Source organism: Sturnira hondurensis, unplaced genomic scaffold, assembly GCF_014824575.4.
Source record: "Sturnira hondurensis isolate 20B ecotype Veracruz unplaced genomic scaffold, ASM1482457v3 Scaffold0011512, whole genome shotgun sequence".
Classification (NCBI taxonomy): Eukaryota; Metazoa; Chordata; class Mammalia; order Chiroptera; family Phyllostomidae; genus Sturnira; species Sturnira hondurensis.
In genome coordinates this window covers 45,508-65,993 of record NW_028084143.1, presented here as the reverse complement: position 1 = coordinate 65,993, position 20,486 = coordinate 45,508, and the positions used below count along the sequence as shown (strand labels likewise).

Below are 20,486 nucleotides of genomic sequence, written 5' to 3'. Positions count from 1 at the left end.
GGGAGCAGCTGTCTGAGGACAGGCGTTATCAATCCTCTGTCTGATCACCTGCCCTTCCCCACAGAGTGCCTCTGGCTCGGGTTTTTGTTAAGATGATAAGCACAGCCCATTATCGAAGGGGTTTTAAGTTGAATTCTTCTCTGGAAGTTGCAGGAAGGACTTCAGGGTTTTCCATCTCGGGGACCCACAGGGGTCTGCCCTGACATAGGGATGGTTCATACACATGAATTGTTGTAAAATACACGCAATATAAAAGTGACCACCTTGATTTTTAAGTGTGGCACTCAGTGGCTCTGAGTCCATTCAGAATGGCGCGCATCCATCAGCACCCGTCTCCGGAACACTTCACCTTCGCACACGGAGCTCTGTTCTCATTAAACATTAACTCCCCTGCCCACCCTCGCCCCCAGCCCTGCCCACCACCCCTCCTCTAGGGACCTCCTGTAAGTGGGATGGTGCACTGTGTGCCCTTTTGTGACCAGCGTATTTCACTCAGCCCAAGGTCCTGAGGGTCCAGTCATGTGGCAGTGTGTGCCGAAATTTCCTTCCTTTTTTTGTAGCTGGAAAGATGATAATAGTATATATTACAGGCACAGCACTTCTTGTATATTTTATAAGGCTTTATTTATTTATTTTTAGAGAGAAGGGAGGGAGGAAGAGAGGGAGAAAAACATCAATCATGTGCCCTGACCAGGAATCGAACCCGCAACATTTTGGGGCACAGGACAATGTTCCAGCCAATTTAGCCACTCAGCCCGGGGTGAAGTCGCTTACTTTTCATTTGAGCTGGTCCGTGTGGGGCCCATAGAGTTGAAGACACGGCCTGTGAGTGCAGAGGCTCACAGCTGGAGACTATTTGGGCGTCATCAGGCTCCTGTGAATCAGGGGGGCGGAGAGAGAGAGAGAGAGAGAGAGAGAGAGAGAGCGAAGGCCAAAGAGCCTCTGGGGACCCTGAGGAGGCAGCGGGTGAGGAAACTTCAGGAGGCAGGGGCACAGGCTCCAGGTCAGCCCAGAGGGTCAGGGTGCCTTTGCATTTCTGTCAGCAGGCCTTTCTGGAAGTGACCTCAGCTGGTGTCTGCACGAAGCTCATGGCACCCAAGGCTCTGTTCCAAACACTTTAGGTGAAGTCACTCAACCCTCGAAATAACTGCGTGAAAGGGGGATTTTCTACTGGGGACGGCAGGGAATATAAAAATGCACCAGCTATGTTCCCTGACCCTGATTAAAGAGCATGTGATGAATAAATAATGCCTGTGCTGACGGCGATGCAGGGCAAACAGCGCCTGCTGACCTCCCTCTGATGGCCTCACACCCCTTGAGGAGGAACGAACACGGAGCCGCAGACACGAAGTGGTTGGAAGGCGTTGAAAGTGCTTAGTAAGCGGCAGCATCTCAGAGCTGCTGCTGGTTCTGTCTTCGTGTGGATAATTGATTGCGTCTCCAGCTGGGTGTAACATCCTTGGAGGCTGGAGAACTTCCTGTGCTGTGTGTCTCCCAGCACACCTAGGCTGGGGCCTTACATGGAGTAGGGGCTCACTAACTATCCACGAAAGATGAGAATGATGGGGGGGTCCCTGAGAAGTAGCTAGACTTGTCATTTTCTCACGCAGACATCGTGCCTTTGGACTTCAGATGTTCTCCTTAGTTATTTACTTAGGGTTTCTACTTCATCTCGAGCCTGTATTGGTTATTCACATTTTGCTAGGGAATTGTCACGTCACTTAGATTTTCACACTTTGTGGCACAAAGCTGTGTGTGGTCCACTCCCTCCATTCTCTAATGTCCTCTGTGACTGCAGTCTGTTTACATGTGCTCGGTAAATATTTGTTGACAGCCGATGGACAGTTTTAGGTTACAGGTGGAGACTCACCTGGCAAGTGTGGGGGACTCACCCCGGAGTTTACCTCCTGGGCAAGCATCTGGGTTCAAAACCGTATGCTCGGTATTTGAGACGGTCTCTCTGCCCTGGGCCTGGGAGCCCCCCACATGGGTTCAGGGGTGACAGGCAGTTCCCAGCACAAAGGCTCACGGACTGGATCTTCGGATCCGGATGCTGAGGGGTGTTGCATTTTTTTCTCTTGCCTTGAATCTTTAGGAGGAGGGAGTCCTTCTGGGCTGAAGGGTCACACCCGAACACCACTGGTGGATTTTAGGGCTCTCCAAGGGCCACTGGGGTGCTAGTTCATGGGAAAGTCCTCACAAGAAAGTCTCACAATTTATTACCCTCAGTGTAGACAATGGAGGTAGGAACCTTGACCTGGAAGGTCACCAGTGGCATGACCATTTAGGAGAGAGTGAGAAGGGAGGACCTCAGGTTGTCTACCAAAATTCCTTATTCCTTCCTCTGGTAGTCCAGGGTCTTCTTGGAAAATGCTTCGAGATCCAAGGGAATGGTATGAGTTGGAAAGGCGGGGCGGGGTAGGCATGGGGCCTGTGTTCCCTCCCTGAGGCCCCGGTGAAGGGGGTGGGGTTGGGACAAACCTGAAGACAGGAGGAAGAGTGATGACTGACCCTGGGGGTCATCTGGAGCTTTGTGGTCCTTTAGGTTTGAAGAGCACACACAGATGGCTTTGGAGCAAATCATCACACAGGGCTGTTTGCAAAGGGTGCTGGGAGAGACTCCTTCCCCGTCAGACTCCCGGCTGCTGGCTAAGGACCCAGTAAAGTAATGCACGAGGTCCATCAAGCAACATGTCTGTGCTTTGCTTTGCATTTTTTGTGAAGCGTTGTAAATGCAAACCAAATAGAGCCCTCTTCCACCTTGGCTCACAATGTCACGTTGAAGGTCAAAGTCCTTACGTTCGGTTAATTTGACTATTTGCCATTGAACCACTTTTAGAGCAGCTGGTCACTTTCTTCATTAAGATGAGCAAAGCCACTGTCTCAGGCACCTCTCACACGATGCTCACAGAGCAGAAGGCATTTAACTGTGTACACGGAGGCTCCAGCCTTTCCCGGGCTCCCCCACTGCCCTCCGAAATCTCCTCTCCTCCTGGTTTGCAGCAGGGAGGCACTAACTAATATTTTCTTTCTCTCAATTTCTTTACAATATTTTCCACAGGAGAAGAACTGGTCACTGAATAAATATTTTTTTTCTGGAACTCGGATTTTGCAAGCGCTAGCACCTCAGGTGCCCGGGGGACAGGAGTTCTGTCCTCACAGCGTCAGGGCTCCAGTGGGAAGGGCTGACGACATTTTCCATTGGGACAGCCGGCCCTTATCTGAGCTTACTCAATGACCGGTGAGTGGACTGCTCCCCTCTAGACTTCTCCCGGCTATGCCGAGCGCCGGAGCAAACATGGAGCTCGGCCCCTTTGCTGCAGAGCTGTAAACGCAAGAAAGCCTGAATGAAGAAATAGGTCTGGAAATGGTGCTTTCTGTGTATGACGTACCGACACAGAAACGGCTCCCAGGCCTGCCCTCGGTCATGCCTGCCCTGGGAAAGAACCACAAAACAAGCTGGGGATGTCTGAGGATGTGCTGTTTCCTTTTATTGTTATTTATTATTATTATTTTAAAATTTACTTTATATTTATCATTTTATTATTTTTAATCCTCACCCGAGGAGGGTGTGTTTATTGATGTAAGAGAGAGAGGAAGGGGAAGCGGGGGGTGGCAACACCGAGTGAGAGAGACAAACACTGATCAGCTGCCTCCCTTACTGGGGATGGAACCCACAGCCTAGCCATTTGCCCTGAGCGCCATGGGCAATCTCAGTCCTCCGGCCTATGGGACGCTGCCCCAATCCACCGAGCCACCCTGCCAGGGTGAGAATGTGCCATTTTAAATAAGGACACTGTATGCAGATTTATATGAGTACTGAAGAATTTCCATTGACAAAGTCTTTTCTGGAATAAAATCCCTTAAGCCAACTTATTTTCTCGATCAATTTCTATGCAGTAACGTTAAATCATTTTTATTTTTCTAAAGGTTAGTTGTTGCAATATTTTTCAGTTTTAGAAGCTCTTTTCATCAGGATACATTCTCCCACTTGAGGTTTGTAAGGAGGAGCTGATCTATCAATTAGGTTTTGTTTGTATCAAGTGTTGCTGATTAGAGCGTCTGCTCCTGAAAAGTTTTTTTTTAAGTGGTGAGATCCAAAGTTTTCTTTTTTTCTTTCCTTTTTATGCCCTATAGTCAAGTCCAATGTCCCAGTTAAATTTTGCCAAAATATTTTTAAAAATCGAGTTTCCGCCAGTGACCAAGTTTGTAGTGGGCAGTTCTAGCCACGGACTACATAGGTGGTGCGGACTATTTCAATGTGTTTTATTCATCAGGGATCAGATCAAATATATCTAATTTTTAGTGTGTCATTATGTTCAGAGCTGCCTGGAAAGTCACCTCTTCACGTAGGAATAAAATAATAAGATTACACTGAAATAAGTGCAAAATACAGCAGATGTTCCCAAAGCCAATGTTTACATAAAAGGACAATATGCAAATGTAGCTTTATTGCCTCTCTCATTGGCCGAGTGGACTGAGGGTCAGCAAGCTTTTGCTGGAAAGGGCCAGGTAGTGACTGTTTGAGGCCTTGCGGGCCCCGTGTGTTCTGTGGCAGCCCCCCAGCTCCGCTCCTGCAGCTCCAGCTCCTGGAAAGAGCTGCAGACGCAACGCAAACTGACGAGAGCAGCTCTGTTCCTGTGAAACTTCACTTTCACAGATGGTGGTTCAGATTCGGCCCATGTGCCGTCGTTTGCCAATCCCTGGAATAGCCGAAGGCTCACTCTGCTCTCTGTTTTATAAGTGTTTCCTTCACTGGCCAGGATTGGCCATGGACTACTGCAGATACAGGGCTTCTGGGGTACACATTATATGCTTTCTTCCACTCATCTTTCAGATCACGGTGTCATGAGAAGCCCTGTGCACCAGCAACGTGTCTGTCATCAGGGTCATACAGTTTTCTTAGAGGAACTCACCACCCTGCAGACGTCAGTGAAGAACCATAAAACCTCCCAGGAATGGAGAAAGGGAGGGTAACCTAGTTTCATCTAGTTGGAAACAGAGGCAGGCCCACCACCCAGAGCTCCGTCACAGGGTTAGTTTTGGAGGGAGCATAGCAACTAGCAGCAAGGCCAGCACTAAGCTGGCTACTCACTCCAGGCTTAGAGTCGTGAACTTAACTGGGAAATTGCTAAGCTTCATGTGTTGACTGCTCACTTGAAAACAAAACCAACTGCAATAGACGTAAAACGGGAAACCCACTACAAAGAGGCTGCCATCTGTCAGGAAATAGACTCTACTCAAAGGAATTGCATTTTTGAAGAACACTCTTCTGGCCTCTGGGTGGGAATAAAAGTTGTATTATTTTGGGATGTTTTCAGCTCATGTAATTGTCTGAAAATGTTACTAATTATGCTCATACAGGTAAAAGTCCAGATATTTGCAATTGCCGGCACCTCGCAATCAAAAGTCCAGTTTTTAAAAAATCATTCTACTTTGTCATTTGTTGTCTCGTGCTTACAAAGTGGCTGCTCTATCTCCAGACATTGCATCAACATTTGAGGGTGGAAGGACATGTAAAAGCTGAGCCATTGACTCTCTTTTCAAGAGGAGAGTGAAAGCACTCTGAGAACCCTCAACAGATTTCTGTTTCTGTCTCATTGGCCAGAACCAGCTTACCTGACCACTAATGAATGCTTATAGAGGAGGCTAGGAAAGTGAATATTACTTTTCTTCATTTCTCTGTGGCCATGAACAAAGGAGAAAAGTATAGGGAGAATTGAGGGGTCAGTACCCAACAGTGTTTGGTATAAAGTTTATTATCAGTCATCATAAGAACCTGAAATTGGATTCCCTAATCCTACCATCTAATATTGAAACTGACACAAACACACACATCACTTCTTATTTGCACAATTGTAACTGATGACCAAGAAAACTCCTCAGTTTGACTATAACTTCTGAAACATGCTTTAATCACAACATTTCCTAGAACTTCGTTATTTCAAATCACCAACCCCTCCAGCCCACGGTTTGCTTCGTCTGAATGGGCAGCCACACCTCCTTCAGGCAAAGTTCACATACAGCGGTCCACGGGGCTCTACCGGGATATCTGTGATGTTTAAAAGGGCTAAAGTCGGGGGGCAGATTCTTCCTAGGCACACGGGGCAGGTGGAACTATTTTGTTTTATTTACCAGGAGTCTGAAGCCCAGTTGACCCAACAGAGAGTGGTTTTGTTTTTTAAAGGTTCTATTTATTTATTTTTAGAGAGAGGGGAAGGGAGGGAGAAAGGGAGGGAGAGATGCATCAGTGTGTGGTTGCCTCTTGTGTGCCCCCTACTGGGCTGTCTGCTACTGGCCTGCAACCCAGGCGTGCGCCCTGACTGGGAGTCGAACCTGCGACCCTTTGGTTTGCAGGCCGGCACTCAATCTACTGAGCCATACCAGCCAGGGAGAGAGTGCTTTTTATTAGAAAGAAATGGGCCCTGGCCGGGTGGCTCAGTTGGTTGGAGCGTTCTCCTGTACACCGAAAGGCTGTGGGTGTGATTCCCGATCAGGGCCCATGCTTACGCTGCAGGTTCAATCCCTGGTTGAGCACATACAGAAGGCAATCAATTGATATTCCTCTCTCATTTCAATGTTTCTGTCTCTTTCAAACCAATAAGCATATCCTCAGTGAGGGTTAAAATAAAGACAGAAACTGACTCCTTTTTTCAGGAGCCCATTTTACCATCGAGGACCCCGAGGGGCCTGTTCAGCTCTCAGATGAGCAGTGATGCAGACTCAGAGTGGCGGACAGTGTCCTCGTCACAAAAAGGGAAACCTGGAAGTAGGTCAGTGCGCTCCTCCGGCTCCCCGTTCCAGTAAATGATGCCTGGTGGTCACATGACCGGGCATGTTTGGGGACTGACAGTTCCGACCCAGGCAGGAAGCGGTCCCCCGTGAGACGAGTTTTGTCCTAGAAGCAAAACTGGCGACTTGGTTGCTGCGTTTCCCCCTCAGTCTTTTCTCGCCTCGTCACAGCTGGTTCTAAGTCGGATTGCGTCACAGACGTAAACAGAGCTGCTCCCGCCTTCCTGGTTCGTCTTTGGTTTGTGTTAGAGCAAGAGTTTGTGTGTTTTTGTCCGTGACGCCCTGGCTGGTCAGGAGATGAGGAAGCAGGTTCTGGTTTAGACCAAGCCATTTCTCAGTAACTGCAGGGCAGACTTGGCCTTGAAAGGTTACCAGCTCGAAGGGCACCGCTGGCCGGTATGTCACCAGGTCTGCCAACTGCCCCCGGTTGGTTCCAGGTCAGACTCTGAGCACAGTTTATGGGAGGAGCACCTTTATGCCCAAATTTTTGAGGGATAGATGAGGATGAGCATTGTGCTTGGGTATAACAATGAAATAACATGGGGTTTATTGATGGGTATAATAATCCCATGTATAATGCACAGAAAAACATGGGTGCACATTGTACACGGCAAAATACGGTACCGGTTTTCCTAGCCAGCACTTACTCTTCCCTCCTCAGTCTTTATTCAGGTCAACTGTCCCCAGGTGCCCACGATGAGATGAACGCACAAGAAGTAGAACCCATTGGGATGAGAATTGTCCTAGCCCTGGCTAGTGTAGCTCGGTGGATTGAGCGCAGGCCTGTGAACCACATGATCGCGGTTCAATTCCCAGTCAGGGCACATGCCTGGGTTGCAGACCAGTTGCCAGCAGGGGACTCACGAGAGGCAACCATACATTGATATTTCTCTCCTTCTCTCCTTCCCTTCCTCTCTAAAGATAAATAAATAAAATAAAATCTTTAAAAAAATTGTCCTAAATCAGAGCTAGGTCAAAGTCTGTGGACTATTTGAGTGGATACTCCTCTGGGAATAATTTAATTCTTGGTAACATGCTCCAGCAATGTTTTGATTTATTCTAATGAGCTTAAAAGCCTTGCATAGAAACCTCACCCAGCTGATGGCCAACCTTGGGAGTTGAATAAGGGCCGTTCACTGGGCGGAACGTTTAAGGAGACATTGTGCGCAACCTAACGATGGTTACTTCCTTATTTTTTCCCCACGTCGTTTTCAGGAGGAGGGCACGGTTTGAATGAACTCTGACCTGCTCTGTAAACCCCAGAAGCTGTTTTCAAATATACTTCAGGATGTACAAACATGTGATGGAGACTCTCAGGGCAGAAGGCACTGAAAGAGGAGGTGACTTCCTGAAGGACACAGATCACAGGGCACAGATAACGGACGGGGCGGAGGTGACCTGGGTCGAGGGCGGAGGGTCTCGGGGTGAGCATGGCGAAGGCTGGAGGGTGGAGGAGAACTTTTGACCTGAGGGCCCGAGGGTGACAGGCGCCAGTTTTCAGAGTGCAGCCAGCAGTGGTGTGGGAGTGACCTGGGGAGCCGTGAGTCCTGAGTAAGATGGACAGAAGGGGTCGGGCCCAGGGCCCTGCCCCCAGCGAAAGCCAGGAGGACAGAGGAAGGAACCGGGCAACACGGTGTCAAATCCCTTTCAGTCGACGTGGAGGAAGAGGCTGGGAGCCCAAACACCCAGGTCAGCCACCTGGGCAGGGGCGACTGCCAAGTAGCAGGTTCCGTGAAAGGAGCAGCTTTCTTCCTCTGTTTTAGAGTTGAGAACGCTGTCTCCTAATCCCTCCTCCTCCTTCTGTTAAAACATTTCCTAAAGCGGAGCTCTCCCAAGTCCGTCTGCCCCTCCCCCTACCCCTGGCTTCTCAGGCCGTTTCAGCCTGGCCCTCTCCCATCCTTCCCCGAATCACTCTCCACCTTCACCTCAACCTACTTCCGCTTGGTCTTTGATGACCAGCAAAGAGCTGGTGAACGACAGCCCAAGAACGCTTTGCTGGGATGGAGACATCTCGGCACCAAGGCCTTTACGTCTTTATGACCTTCTGCCCCAAAGGCCTCTTTCAGCTCCCACCTTCTCACTTCTCCAAACTCTGCCCCCGGCTTCTGGAAAGCCGCCTCCTGGTCCTTGCACTGCCCTTCAGGGGTCCCCAGCTCTCTGGGTTTCCCTCGTTATCTTCTCCCCTCATTTTTGTTTAATTATTCTTTATTTTCAGAGGGAGGGGAAGGGAAGGAGAGAGAGAGGGGGAGGGAGGAAACATCAATGTGAGAGAGAAACATTGATCTGTTGCCTCCTTATCTCACCCCCGACCGGGAACTGAACCTGCAACCCAGCTGTGTGCCCTGATGAGGAACCAAACTGAGACATTTAGTTTTGTGGGATGGTGCCCACCCCACCGAGCCACACTGGTCAGGGCCTCGTTCCTCATTTTTAATCCTCCCCGGGTGAACCGCCTCCGCCCACAGGCCATGAGTTACATGGGATGTGTTTGCCTGTCACATCTGTGTGTCTGGCCCAGACCTGCCTCCTGACCATCGGGACTATCACTCAAGTCTTCAAATTGGGTGCCAATAGAACTTCAAAAGAAACAGTCCTTGCCCTGGCTGCTATAGCTCAGTGGATTGAGCAGGGGCCTGTGAACCAAAGGGTGACGGGTTTGATTCCCAGTCAGGGCACATGCCTGGGTTGTGGGCCAGGTCCCCAGTAGGGGGCGCGCAGGAGGCGACCACACAGTTTCTTTCCCTCTCTTTCTACCTCCTTTCCCCTTTCTCTAAAAACAAATAAAATGTAAAAAAGAAAAAGAAACAGTCCAAAATCCAACTGTGCATTCTTCCCCAAAGCTCCGTGCTTTCTGGGTCCCTCCCCTGGTTAGAGTTCACCATCCTCTCAGGGCCTGATCTGAGAAGTTCTCCCCACCTTCCCATCACAGTGTCCCCACCAGAGGAGAACTTTAAAAGTGGGAGGCAAGCCTATGTCACCGTGCCACCCAGACATCTGCCATCCCTCCCTTCTGCGGCCCGACTCTGACCTCCAAGTGCGGTCAGGCTCCAGCCAGAGTCTCTCCTTTCTGCACCACTCACGCCACCTGCCCTGATTGGGGGCGGCAAGCAGGTTTCACCCCGTGCAGGCCCTGGGAGCAGCGGCAGTCTTGCTGCCCTGCCTGCCCCCCACTTCCCGCACCTGGGCCTGCTGGCGTCCCCAAACAAGCCCCCTCTGCCGCACCTCTCTGTTACTCTTGTACAAGCCCCTCTCTCTGCAAGCCCCTTCTTCGGCAGTCACCTTCTATTCCCCCCAGGTTTGGCTCCAATGACATCCCCTGCCCCCCAAGAGCTTCCCCAGCTTTAACAGAATGTTTCACACGCCTACCCCCATCTGGAAGCCTTTTGTTGGTGCCTTGCTGTCTGGCTGTACCACTGCTGAGTTGCAAGCCTCTAGAAGATGCTTTTGCTTGTTTGGGTGTTTCTCTCCCTGGGCTGTCAGGGGTCTGCACACGGCTCTGCGGACAACCGCTGAGCCACTCGCTCCAGGCTGCAGGGTCAGCAGCCAGCCCAGGCCTCCTGAGCGTGCACACGCCCAGGACCTCTCCGAAGCACACACACTCTGAGGGAACTTCGTCGGAAGGCTCAGTGGCTGCCCTAGCCCAGCACATCACAGAGGGTCAGACACACCTCCCACACCCACACAGGACGCTGCCATGTCTGGTGACCGCAGCCCCGGCTCCGATGAACCCAGTAAATGTGTAACTGACCGAGTTCCAGCTCACTCTGTTTAGCAGCAGAGCGCGCATCGATCGGCCTGCCTTCCTGGAAGCCGGCCCAGCGTGAGTCCCTCTGGCGTTCTTCCCTTGGCTGCCTGAGGTCCCCACCCCCACTGTGATGTAACCCCCCTCCCCAGCCTGGGCACAGGACAGTCTGGGAACGGCTCCATCCCCACCCCTCAGATATAAATAGGCCTCCGTGGCCGGCCAGAGGAAGAGCTGCCCTTGTTTCGGGGACTGAAGCAGAAGGTAAGCCGGGAGCCCGTCTTCACACACCCATCCCAAGCCCCAGCCCCTCCTGTCTCTCCCAGGGCAGCTGAGCTGTCTGCTGGGTCTCTGTGGGGAGGGGGCAGAGCAAACCGGCATCCAGGAACCAGAAGCCAGGGGACAGTGGTGACCTACGCCACTGGGGATGTTACCCCTGAAGACTCAGAAGATGCCGCTCCCCTCCAGTCAAGCCAGACATCCAGAGCTGGGCCGTTCCCCCTCAGCCCAACCCTGGGTTCCACCAGAAGGCTGGTTCTTCTCACAGTTGGCCGGTGGTCGGTCCCCCTGCTCCCTCGGAGCAGGGCCGTGTCCCTTGGGGCTGACACAGGACTGGATCATGGTGGGCAAGTGTCCACCAGGTCCTCTTCCAGCCAGAGGGAACAGCCAGGTTTGAGCAGGCAGGGATGGGGCAGGGCAGCGGCCAGGCTCAGGGAGCCTAGGCTCAGCGTGGTGTCCACACAGGGCGCAGGTGAGGGGTGGCCCCCATCTCCCTGCAGCCGCCTTGAGCAGAACTGTCTCTGGCTCTGGGCTCAAGGCCTGGGTCTGTGCGGTCAGGCTCATCCTGTCTCCCCGAGCCTCTGCTTGCTCATCTGTAAATGGGACAAATAGCAATGCCTGGGACGCCCTTGTTCTTGGACTAGGACAGCGGTAGACTATGAAATGCTTTCTAAACTTCCGCATGACCTACGAAGGCAGATGCTTACTGTTCTGTTCACGAGGCAATACAGATTGGTTGCTTGCATGTGCAGGCTGTGGCTTTAAGGGTCTGGGTGTGAATCCTACTTCTGTGTCTTACTAGCCACGTGACCTTGAACCTCTCTGCTCCTCTACAGAGCAACATTAATGAATTTATTTAACAGTGACTTTTTGAGTAGCTACTATGTCTCAGGCACGCTGTGGGGGTGGGGTGGGGTGGGTGGGGAATGTGGTATATGTCAGCAAAAGAAAACAGAGCAAGAACCCTGTTCTCAGGGGGTCGGCATTCACGTAGGAGGAGGTGGGCAATACACAAACAGACAGTACACAGAGCCGCCAGGTGAGCAGGGCCACGGCAGAAGGAAGGCAGGGCAGGGTGAGCTCGGAGAGCCGGACGTGGCAGGGACAGCTGTGATGTGGAACCCTGAGGGGCCGAGGAAGCCCCAGGGGTCGGGGGTGGGCTGTTGCGATAGATGAAGAGCCCACGGCAGCGCGTGGCAAGGGGAAGCAGGACTCTGTGAGCTGCCACCCTCACCCTTTTCACTGAGCCACGAAGCCCCCAGGACGGAGGAGAGGGACACCAGGAAGGGGTGAGGAGGAGAGACCTGCAGGGGGTGGGCATCAGGCCCATCACACTGCCCGGAGCACTCACAAGGCCCTGACCCCCCGTTGAGGGCTGGCTGCTGACTGAGCACCCTCGGGGCGGGAGGCTGATCACAACCGAGGGCAAACAACCTCCGCTGCCCTGGAAATGACCTGTGAGGGGGCTTCACCGGAAAGGGGGTCCGTGCCATTCAGAACGCAAAGTGGGTTGGGCCTGTTCCCGCAGGCTCTCCCCAGCACTCAGGAGGCAGGATTCCCCTGGTGACCCGACCTTCGACCTTCAGTATGGGCCATGTAAACAGGAAGGGAGAGGCCCCTGTGGCAGAAATGCGACGAAAGGAACCCCCAAACAGAGCCCTGCAAAAGCATACCTCAGCCGCAATGGGGTGCTCTGCCCTGAGTCACGGAGATGTTTTCTGAGGGCCTTGGAGTCCCTTTCTTACGTGGACATGTGCAGACATGGGTGGGTTTCTCCAGGCGAAGGGCTGCAGGGGGTGTGGGAACACGCCTGGCAATGGCGGCACTCACAAGCGCGTTTCACCATTCCCGCAGGTTTCAGGGTAGCAGCAGCGAGTGCCCGCAGAGATGGCCCCTGCCGGTGTGAGTCTGGGGGCCACTGTGCTTTGTCTCTTGGCCTGGGCTGGCCTGTCTGCTGCCGACCGGGTGTACATACACCCCTTCCACCTCCTCGTCTACAGCAAGAGCAGCTGCGAGCAGCTGGAGACGCCCAGTGCTGAGCCGCCCAGCGAGCCAACCTTCACACCCGTCCCCATTCAGGCCAAGACGGCCCCAGTGGACGAGGAGGCGCTGCAGAAGCAGCTGGTGCTGGCTGCCGGGAAGCTGGAGGGTGAAGACAAGATGAGGGTGGCCACGGTGGGGATGCTGCTCAACTTCATGGGCTTCCGCATGTACAAGACGCTGAGTGAGACGTGGACAGCCACCAGCGGGGCCGTCCTGTCCCCGACCGCTCTCTTCGGCACGCTGACCTCCTTCTACCTGGGGTCCTTGGACCCCACGGCCCGCAGACTGCAGGCCTTCCTGGGCGTCCCCGGGGAGGACCAGAGCTGCACCTCCCGTCTGGACGGCCACAAGGTCCTCGCTACCCTGCAGGCCATCCAGGGCCTCCTGGTTCTGCATGGCGGGGCAGACAGCCAGGCTAGACTGCTGCTGTCCACCGTGGTGGGCCTGTTCACGGCCCCCGGCCTGCGTCTGAAGCAGTCTTTTGTGCAGGGCCTGGCCCCCTTCACCCCCATCACCCTCCCACGCTCTCTAGACCTGTCCACGGACCCAGAGCTTGCGGCTGAGAAGATCGACAGGTTCATGCAGGCCGTAACAGGGTGGAAAATGGGCAGTGCCCCGACAGGAGTCAGCCCAGATGCCACCCTGATCTTCAACACCTACGTCCACTTTCAAGGTAAGGCAAAGCCCCTCCCGGGGGACTCCGCTCAGTGGCCGGTGCCCGAGGGTGACAGTTCTCTGTCTCTAGGGCTCTACTGTCCAATGCTTCAGCTGAACAGGGCCCAGCCTTGGAGGTGGGCAGGGTGGCAGACGTGACAGGTACGGGGACTGTCCCCCTGGGCTCCTTGGGTGAGCACGGCTCGGGCATCTGCCTGCCCTACTCGCTGCCCTGTCTCTGCAGTGACTCTCCTCTCTCCTTTCACTGTCATCATCTGATCCCCGGCGACGTGGTGAAGAGGTGTCACTGCCTCTGTCCCCGGTAAAGAAATGGGGACTCAGAGAAATCACCTGACTTGCCCATGGTGGCCCAGCCACGAGCAGGAGGTCTGGGATCCAAACCCGCATCTCCTGCCCCGCAATGGCCCAGCTCCCTGCTCAGAGGGCCCGGTTTCTGTCTCTTGTGAAGGTCACTGTCTCATGCAAAATAACCCCTTTGTTTGCTTAAATCGCTCTCACGTTGGGGGGTGATTACCAAGCAATCCCTACTACTCAGGTTGCTCAATCATTCGAAAAATAATTGTTGAGAAGCTGCCATATGCTGAGCTGGGCATCTCAGAGGTGCCAAGTAGGAGGGATGCACAAGCCCGGACCCCAGGTTGTTGAAGTTCAACGAGGGGACAGACCCTGAGGGCAGGTGCCCTGGCCACAGAGCTGCAGGCAAAAGTTCCCCATGAAGATACTTTGGGAGCTCAGAGCACTCAGAGTAGGGGTCACTGGGGAGTGGACAGAGGCCTTGGAGTGATGAGGGGAGCAGGGTTTCAGTGAAGAGAAACCTGCCAGCAGAGGCAGCCAAGTTCAAGGTGAGGGACGAGATTGGGAAATTAGGATAAGAGAGGGGGACCAGCGGAAGGCGGGGCTGGGAAGATGGGTGGGGGCCAGACATTGCGACTCAGACAGTGCTGCCTGAGAAGGTTAGAGTTCTTTGGTGTCAGGTGTCCACGTGGACAAGTGCTCTGCCCAGAGGTTGTGCCCTTGGCCGTGCTGCATGCACTGCAGATTGGTGGGTCCTCCGAAGGGTCTGCAACAGTGCAGGCGACTCTCTGGGGACTTGCTCTAAACCAGTGGCTCTGTGATGGCTGGGTGGGCTGGGGAGCCCTGCGTCTCAGGGACACTGAGGAGGCTGGATCAACGTGAGCGGTGTCATGCAGATAGAGAGCCAAGAAAGTCCGCAGTTGAAGACAGAGCTGTGGAGAGAGAGGGTGAAGAGAGCAAGGTCACTTCCGGCCACATGCAGGAAGTTCCTGAGATTGCACCAGGAAAGGACCTCCAGCCGCCCTTGGGTGTCAGAGGAAGAAGACAGGCCCAAATGCTCAGGCCCCAGGTCGGACAGGTCACGGGGGCAGAGTCCAGCCACGCTGTGAAGGGGGAAGAGGCCAGAGGAGGGTGTACAGTCCCTAAGAGCAATGCCAGGGGAGAGCTCACCGAGAACGTCACGCCCCCAAAAGGCAAAGCCAGAGAGCCACTGGGTCAGAAATGGGGCCTTGCTTCAGAAGTGCCCATCCACGTGATTCTGCAAGACACGGCTGGGCAGGAAGGCAAGAGAGGAAGAAGGGGAGACGCAGAAAAAGGCAAACCACACTCAAGATGGCGAAGTCCTGGGGGGCTCTCCCGGCCCCGTCCTGGTGCAGCCCTCATGTGCCCGAGCCTTCCTTGCCTCAGTTTCCATCAAATGGAGCTTCGCACCCCCTTCCGGCCCACCAGTGTGTCCATTTATGAAATGAGCGGACTGCGTCAGGGGCTTGAAGTCCCGTTTGGCAATAACGTCTTTTCACGGTGACCTCATTGCACGACCAGGAGTTTCTAACCAGCAAGAGCTGGGGACTTGGGAGCCTGTGAGCCCCGGGCACCATCTGCCCGGCACTGACCGTCACCTCCAGCCCAGGCGCTGGCCCTGGCAGGTCCGGTGACAGCTGTTGATGTAACCTTGAGGGATTTACTGAACCTCCGGAGAAGATGGTGCTTTTCAGATGAGCAGAAGGAAGAGGGTGGCCCCTTGCTCGGTTCACATTTCGGCGTCTGTCTGTGTTCAGTTTGTTGGTGGAAAAAATACTGTCTTTTTTCCCCTCTAAACTAAAAAGCCTCCTGCCTGGTCTGGTGGGCCAGTGCCAAGGTCCCCAAGGGGCCGTGGGTGAGGAAGGTCACCGAAGATTTTTTCTTTCTCTCTTTTTCATTGAATTTACTGTGTGACGCTGGGCAATAGAACTGCATTGGTTTCAAGTGCGCGGGGTGCTCAGCACCCCAAGTTGTCTCCCTCCATCACCACTTAGCCCCCTCCCTCCCTCCCGCCTTCTCCCACCCCCTTCCCTCTGGGGACCACGGAGCATGCGGGGGCAGGGAGACCCTCCCGTAGGGAACTGCAGTGGTGGACTCACATGATTACGTGCTCGTGCAGACCTCAGACATACCGCACCCAGAGGGAGCCCGAGGGGGAAGGGGGGACTGTGGGCAGCGGCACTGGGGCCGTAGGTTCATCGGCGTTGCGGGTGGCAGTGCAGGTGGTGAGGGGGGCTGCGTGGCTGGGGGTGGGGAGCAGGTACGTGGGAGATCTCTGGGCCTGCCTCCTAATTTTTCTGTGAGCCTAAAACTGCTCTAAAAAGTAAACGCGATTAAAAAACCCCCAAAGCTAGGAAGCATGCTGGACCAGTGGCCTCAGGCCACGACAGACCTGGGGTCTGTTTGCCCCATCAGCACCTGGTGTCGTAGGTTCCTGAAGGTCCTTGGTGTCCTTGAGTGAGGGGACAGTATACACTCTCGGGCCGGAGCCTGGCTGTACCGTGTCTTCAGCATTGGCTGGTAGCGTCACCTTAGTGAACTTGAAATGGCTGATTTGGCAGGAGGAGGACTTGACCCGCCCCCAGGGAAACGCCGTGGCCCTGAGAGTGCTGGTGTCGCCCACCTCAACCCGGCTCTCAGCTCGGCCCAGCCCTGGCCCCGCACCCGCCTGCCTCTGCCGCCTGGCTGACCCTTCCCTTCTGTCTCCGTCTGGGTCTCCAGGGCAGATGAAGGGCTTCTCCCTGCTGGCTGGCCCCCAGGAGTTCTGGGTGGACAACACCACCTCCGTGTCGGTCCCCATGCTCTCGGCCACCGGCACCTTCCAGCACTGGAGCGACACCCACAACCACCTCTCCATGACCAGGGTGCCCCTCAGCCAGAACGTGGGCCTGCTGCTGATTCAGCCCCACTGTGCCTCTGCCCTGCGGGAGGTCGAGGCCCTCACCTTCCAGCATGACTTCCTGACGTGGACCAAGAACCTGGCTCCCCGGTATGGCCACTGGGAACCCCTGGGAACCTCCTGGCTGCTCCCTCTGGAAGTGGGGAGCTGTGCTGGTACTTCTGCTTAGGGTGGGAAGGGGCGTAGGGAGCCTGGGGGGACATGGGAGCCGCTGTTGGCCAAGGCCTAGGCATGGAGCAGGGACAGGGCCTCTACTTTGGGGAGCAGAAGGCATGCACCCACCCTCATCTCTCCACCGGCTGTTGACCCGGCACTCAATTTATTAATCACCATCTATCTGGGGACAGGAGAGGTGATTACCCGCCTCTTCCCCAGGTGGGGGGTCAGAGTGCATTTCAATGTGCCCAGTGAGCAGGACCTTTTGGGCACCAGCCCAGACACCCACCGCCTGTGTGTTATAAGCGCTCCTTGGGGGCTGACTTCCCAGGGGGCCTGGCCCCCTCTAAGAAGCCTGCGGGGGCCTTCCCCTGGGAGCCACCCTTGACCCCAGATGCCCCCTGGTTTGCTGCCCTGGTCTTTTGCTCCTCTTCCTGATGGTGACAAGGCAATTACTCCTTTCACCCCCGGTGACCGCTCCCTCCAGTGGTGACACATACATGTCAGCTAGCTGGCTGCCCGGGTCTCCCGAGAGCCCTCTCTGCGTGCCCAAGCCTCGCCCCAGGAGCCACCTGGTGCCTTCCTAACTGACTGAGGGTCATCTCCGCAGGGCCATGCGCCTGACTGTGCCGCAGCTGGCGCTGCGAGGGTCCTACGACCTGCAGGACCTGCTCGCCCAGGCCAAGCTGCCCACCCTGCTGGGCGCCGAGGCAAACCTGGGCAAAATCAGCGACTCCAACCTCCGCGTCGGACAGGTACTGTGTGGCCTGTTGCTGAGTTGGGTCTGTGCATTCCCAGGGTGGGGGATGTACATGAAAGGGACACACGGGGAGCTTCTGGAAGGTGGGCTTGGGCAGGAGGGAGAAGACGCCCTGGCCAGGTGGGTGTCCCACCCTAGAATTAATTCTAGTGCCCCCCTGTGGTAAGTGAGTGTGAGGACTCACGGCCTGGTGGGCCACTGTGGGCGGGGCCAGGGGTTCTGCCTGGGATGGGCAGGTCTGAGGGCACTTTGGGGAGGAGCCGTCTTGCTGTGCTGAGTGAGAGCTGTTGAGGGCCCACAGGCACCGTGCATCGTCTGGACAGGCCAAACCCTTGTCCCACTGCAGGCAGCTCTGCACAGCTGTCCCTGGGCCCTGCAGGACGTCCGGAGCAACCCCAACCCTTGCTGCTTTGCAGGTGCTGAACAGTGTGCTGTTCGAACTCAAAGCTGACGAGGGGGACCAGCCCACAGAGACCTCCCAGCAGCCGGCTGGGCCTGAGGTCCTGGAGGTGACCCTGAACCGCCCGTTCCTGTTTGCCATTTACGATCAGGACTCCACGGCTCTCCACCTCCTGGGCCGCGTGGCCAACCCGCAGAGCGAGGTGTGAGGCTGCCCTGCTTTGATGCTCCGCTGCCTCTGTGGGCAAAGGCAGCGTCAGACAGAGTCACTCAGCAACACCCATTCGTCACCGCCGTCTTCTGCTTTTTCTTCCAGTGAGTCAGCCTCGAGCTGGAAGGAAGCCGCCTCTCCTTGGTCGGCACAGCGCCGTGTGGGGGAGCAGCAGGCCCTGCGGGCGAAGCAGGCCCTTGGGTCCTTCAGTTTATCGCGGGAGTGTGGGGGCAGCCAAGGGCCAGCGCTCAGCACAGGACAAAATGTCCTTACAGAAAGAGTTCCCACAGACCAACGTGTTTGTGACACCAGTCATTGTTTCCTTTCTAATTGGAAACAGAAATTGGGTTTTAAAATTAAAACGCATGTTTTTCACTGCCCTGGGTGTACACGCAGCTTAGTGAATGGGGGTCATGACCTGTGCGCTGTCTCCACAAGGCCCGAGCTTCTCTTTGCCGTGATGCTGGTGGTTTCGGAGAAGCACAGGCATCTGATGGACGTTAGACCATGGCTGATGGCCCTGCGTTATTCATAAACGCCTTACAACAGGAAGCAAAAGGGAAAAACAATTCTTTCACTCGCAGAGCAAATACAGGCACAAATAACGCCCCCTTTTTATTACAAAATCATAAGCATGTCATTCTGTAACATCACAATATCACCCACGCAAGCACACTGTATGACATGTTAGGTGAAATGTTCAAATGGAAACGATAAATCATCGCACCTATATCATGACCCTGCCAGCCACACCCGGGCAGGCGTTACTTCTGCTGGACCGTTCAGCAGACAAACCGCACACACGGAAGTGCTTTCCAGGACTCCGAAGAAGCTGAAGGCGATGTTTTTCTGGATGCTTCTTCCCTCGGTGGCGGTGACTGTCTGTGGGACGGGCAGGCGGGCCTGGGAGGCCCTGTATCCCATGCAGCTGGGGAGGGGCCAGATGATGGCTCGTCTTCACTCCCGGACGCAGGGCCAGGCTGTCGTGCGTGGTGCCTGGGGAGCAGGAGACAGAGAGGTCTCTACACGGCACGTTCCTTCCTGTCCGTTAAGTGTCCCTGCCTGTCCTCCTTGGTGGGATTAGGCCCCTGTCTGCTAACTCTTGGGCAGAGCCCGAGAGGGGTGGGTGCCCGGCAGGCCTAGGCTGCACGCTGATTGGCGAGGGTGCTGCAGAGGGTCAGATGCATGTTCTCTTCCCGTCTGTAAATACTGACAGACTCAGCGGCCAGGTGAGAGAGCAGCTGCCCGTGGGAGCTGAGGGGCTCGTGGCCCACAGAGGCTGGGGAGCACCAGGCTGGGAGTGGGGACGGCTGGTGTCAGAGCTGACCCAGGGCTTTCCTGTCCTGCTTGTGCAGTGCCCGCCCTTCACCCAGGCCTCACCACCCCTCCCACTCACTGGGGCGTGGAACCACACTCTGACCAGAGCATGCGTGGGGACAGGTGGGGGGGTCTACTCCTCTGACTGCGGCCCAGGACCACACAGAACAGCAACGGCACCCTTCAAACCTCAGTGTGTCCCCTCACATTCCCAAGCACCCCTCTAACCTGCAGCATACCTCCCTATCTTGGCAACAAGGGGGATGCCTGGTCCTTCCCACCTCTGTGGGTGTAACAGGGTCTGTGTGCCAGGCACCCAGGGGCAGAATGGCGGGGGCTCGGAGGGGGGCTGACAGGGAACCCAGCTGTGTGACTCGGAGCAAGTGGCTTCGTATATCTGCCGCCATCTCCTTGTTTACGGAATGGCAAACACTTGAATGAATGAGTAGTAACCCCCATGTGGCACTTGGTCCCTAACAGGACCGTGACCTCCACCCCTCATGGCAGTCCCCTTCTAAAGGGCACAGCAGGAACAGAGGTGTGCACCTGGGGCCACAGCAGGAGGCAGGAGCCTGCTCCCCGGGGCCTGTGGCCGGGACCTTACATGGCACAGGGGGGTTGCAGATGGGACTAAACGAGAGACCCTGAGGGAGGACAGGACCCTGGGCCATCTGGGTGCCGTCAGTCACGTGTCCTGTGTAAGACGGAGGCAGAGGGAGCACAGGAGGTGGAGAGGCACGAGGTGATGTGATGTAGGGCACGGGGAGAGGAGGTCAGAGCTCCAGTTTCTGCAGTAATTCTCATGACTGCCGCAAAGGCACAACGGGCCCGATATATGTGAGTATGGGGTTCGGAGCTGCTGGTCCAACCCCGTCTCCCCTAGCTCCCCCACCCCCAG

The 20,486-nt window shown here is 55.1% G+C and overlaps 1 protein-coding gene across 1 annotated transcript; it reads left to right on the top strand.

Moving 5' to 3' along the window:
- Positions 1-10,712: 10,712 nt before the first annotated feature.
- AGT (angiotensinogen) lies at positions 10,713-18,650 on the top strand. The gene is made up of 5 exons (XM_037060212.1): positions 10,713-10,798; positions 12,675-13,529; positions 16,568-16,835; positions 17,512-17,656; positions 18,078-18,650. The coding sequence occupies exons 2-5, from the start codon at positions 12,701-12,703 to the stop codon at positions 18,267-18,269; spliced, it is 1,434 nt and encodes a 477-aa protein (XP_036916107.1). The 5' UTR covers positions 10,713-10,798; positions 12,675-12,700; the 3' UTR covers positions 18,270-18,650.
- The last annotated feature ends 1,836 nt before the right edge of the window (positions 18,651-20,486 follow it).

What these genes read in the sequence shown, in the direction of transcription:
- AGT (XM_037060212.1), top strand. Translation starts at nt 12,701, where the DNA reads ATGGCCCCTGCCGGTGTGAGTCTGGGGGCCACTGTGCTTTGTCTCTTG. An exon ending in ACCAAGAACCTGGCTCCCCG is followed by an intron (nt 16,836 to 17,511) that starts GTATGGCCACTG and finishes TCATCTCCGCAG; the next exon opens with GGCCATGCGCCTGACTGTGC. An exon ending in CCAACCTCCGCGTCGGACAG is followed by an intron (nt 17,657 to 18,077) that starts GTACTGTGTGGC and finishes GCTGCTTTGCAG; the next exon opens with GTGCTGAACAGTGTGCTGTT.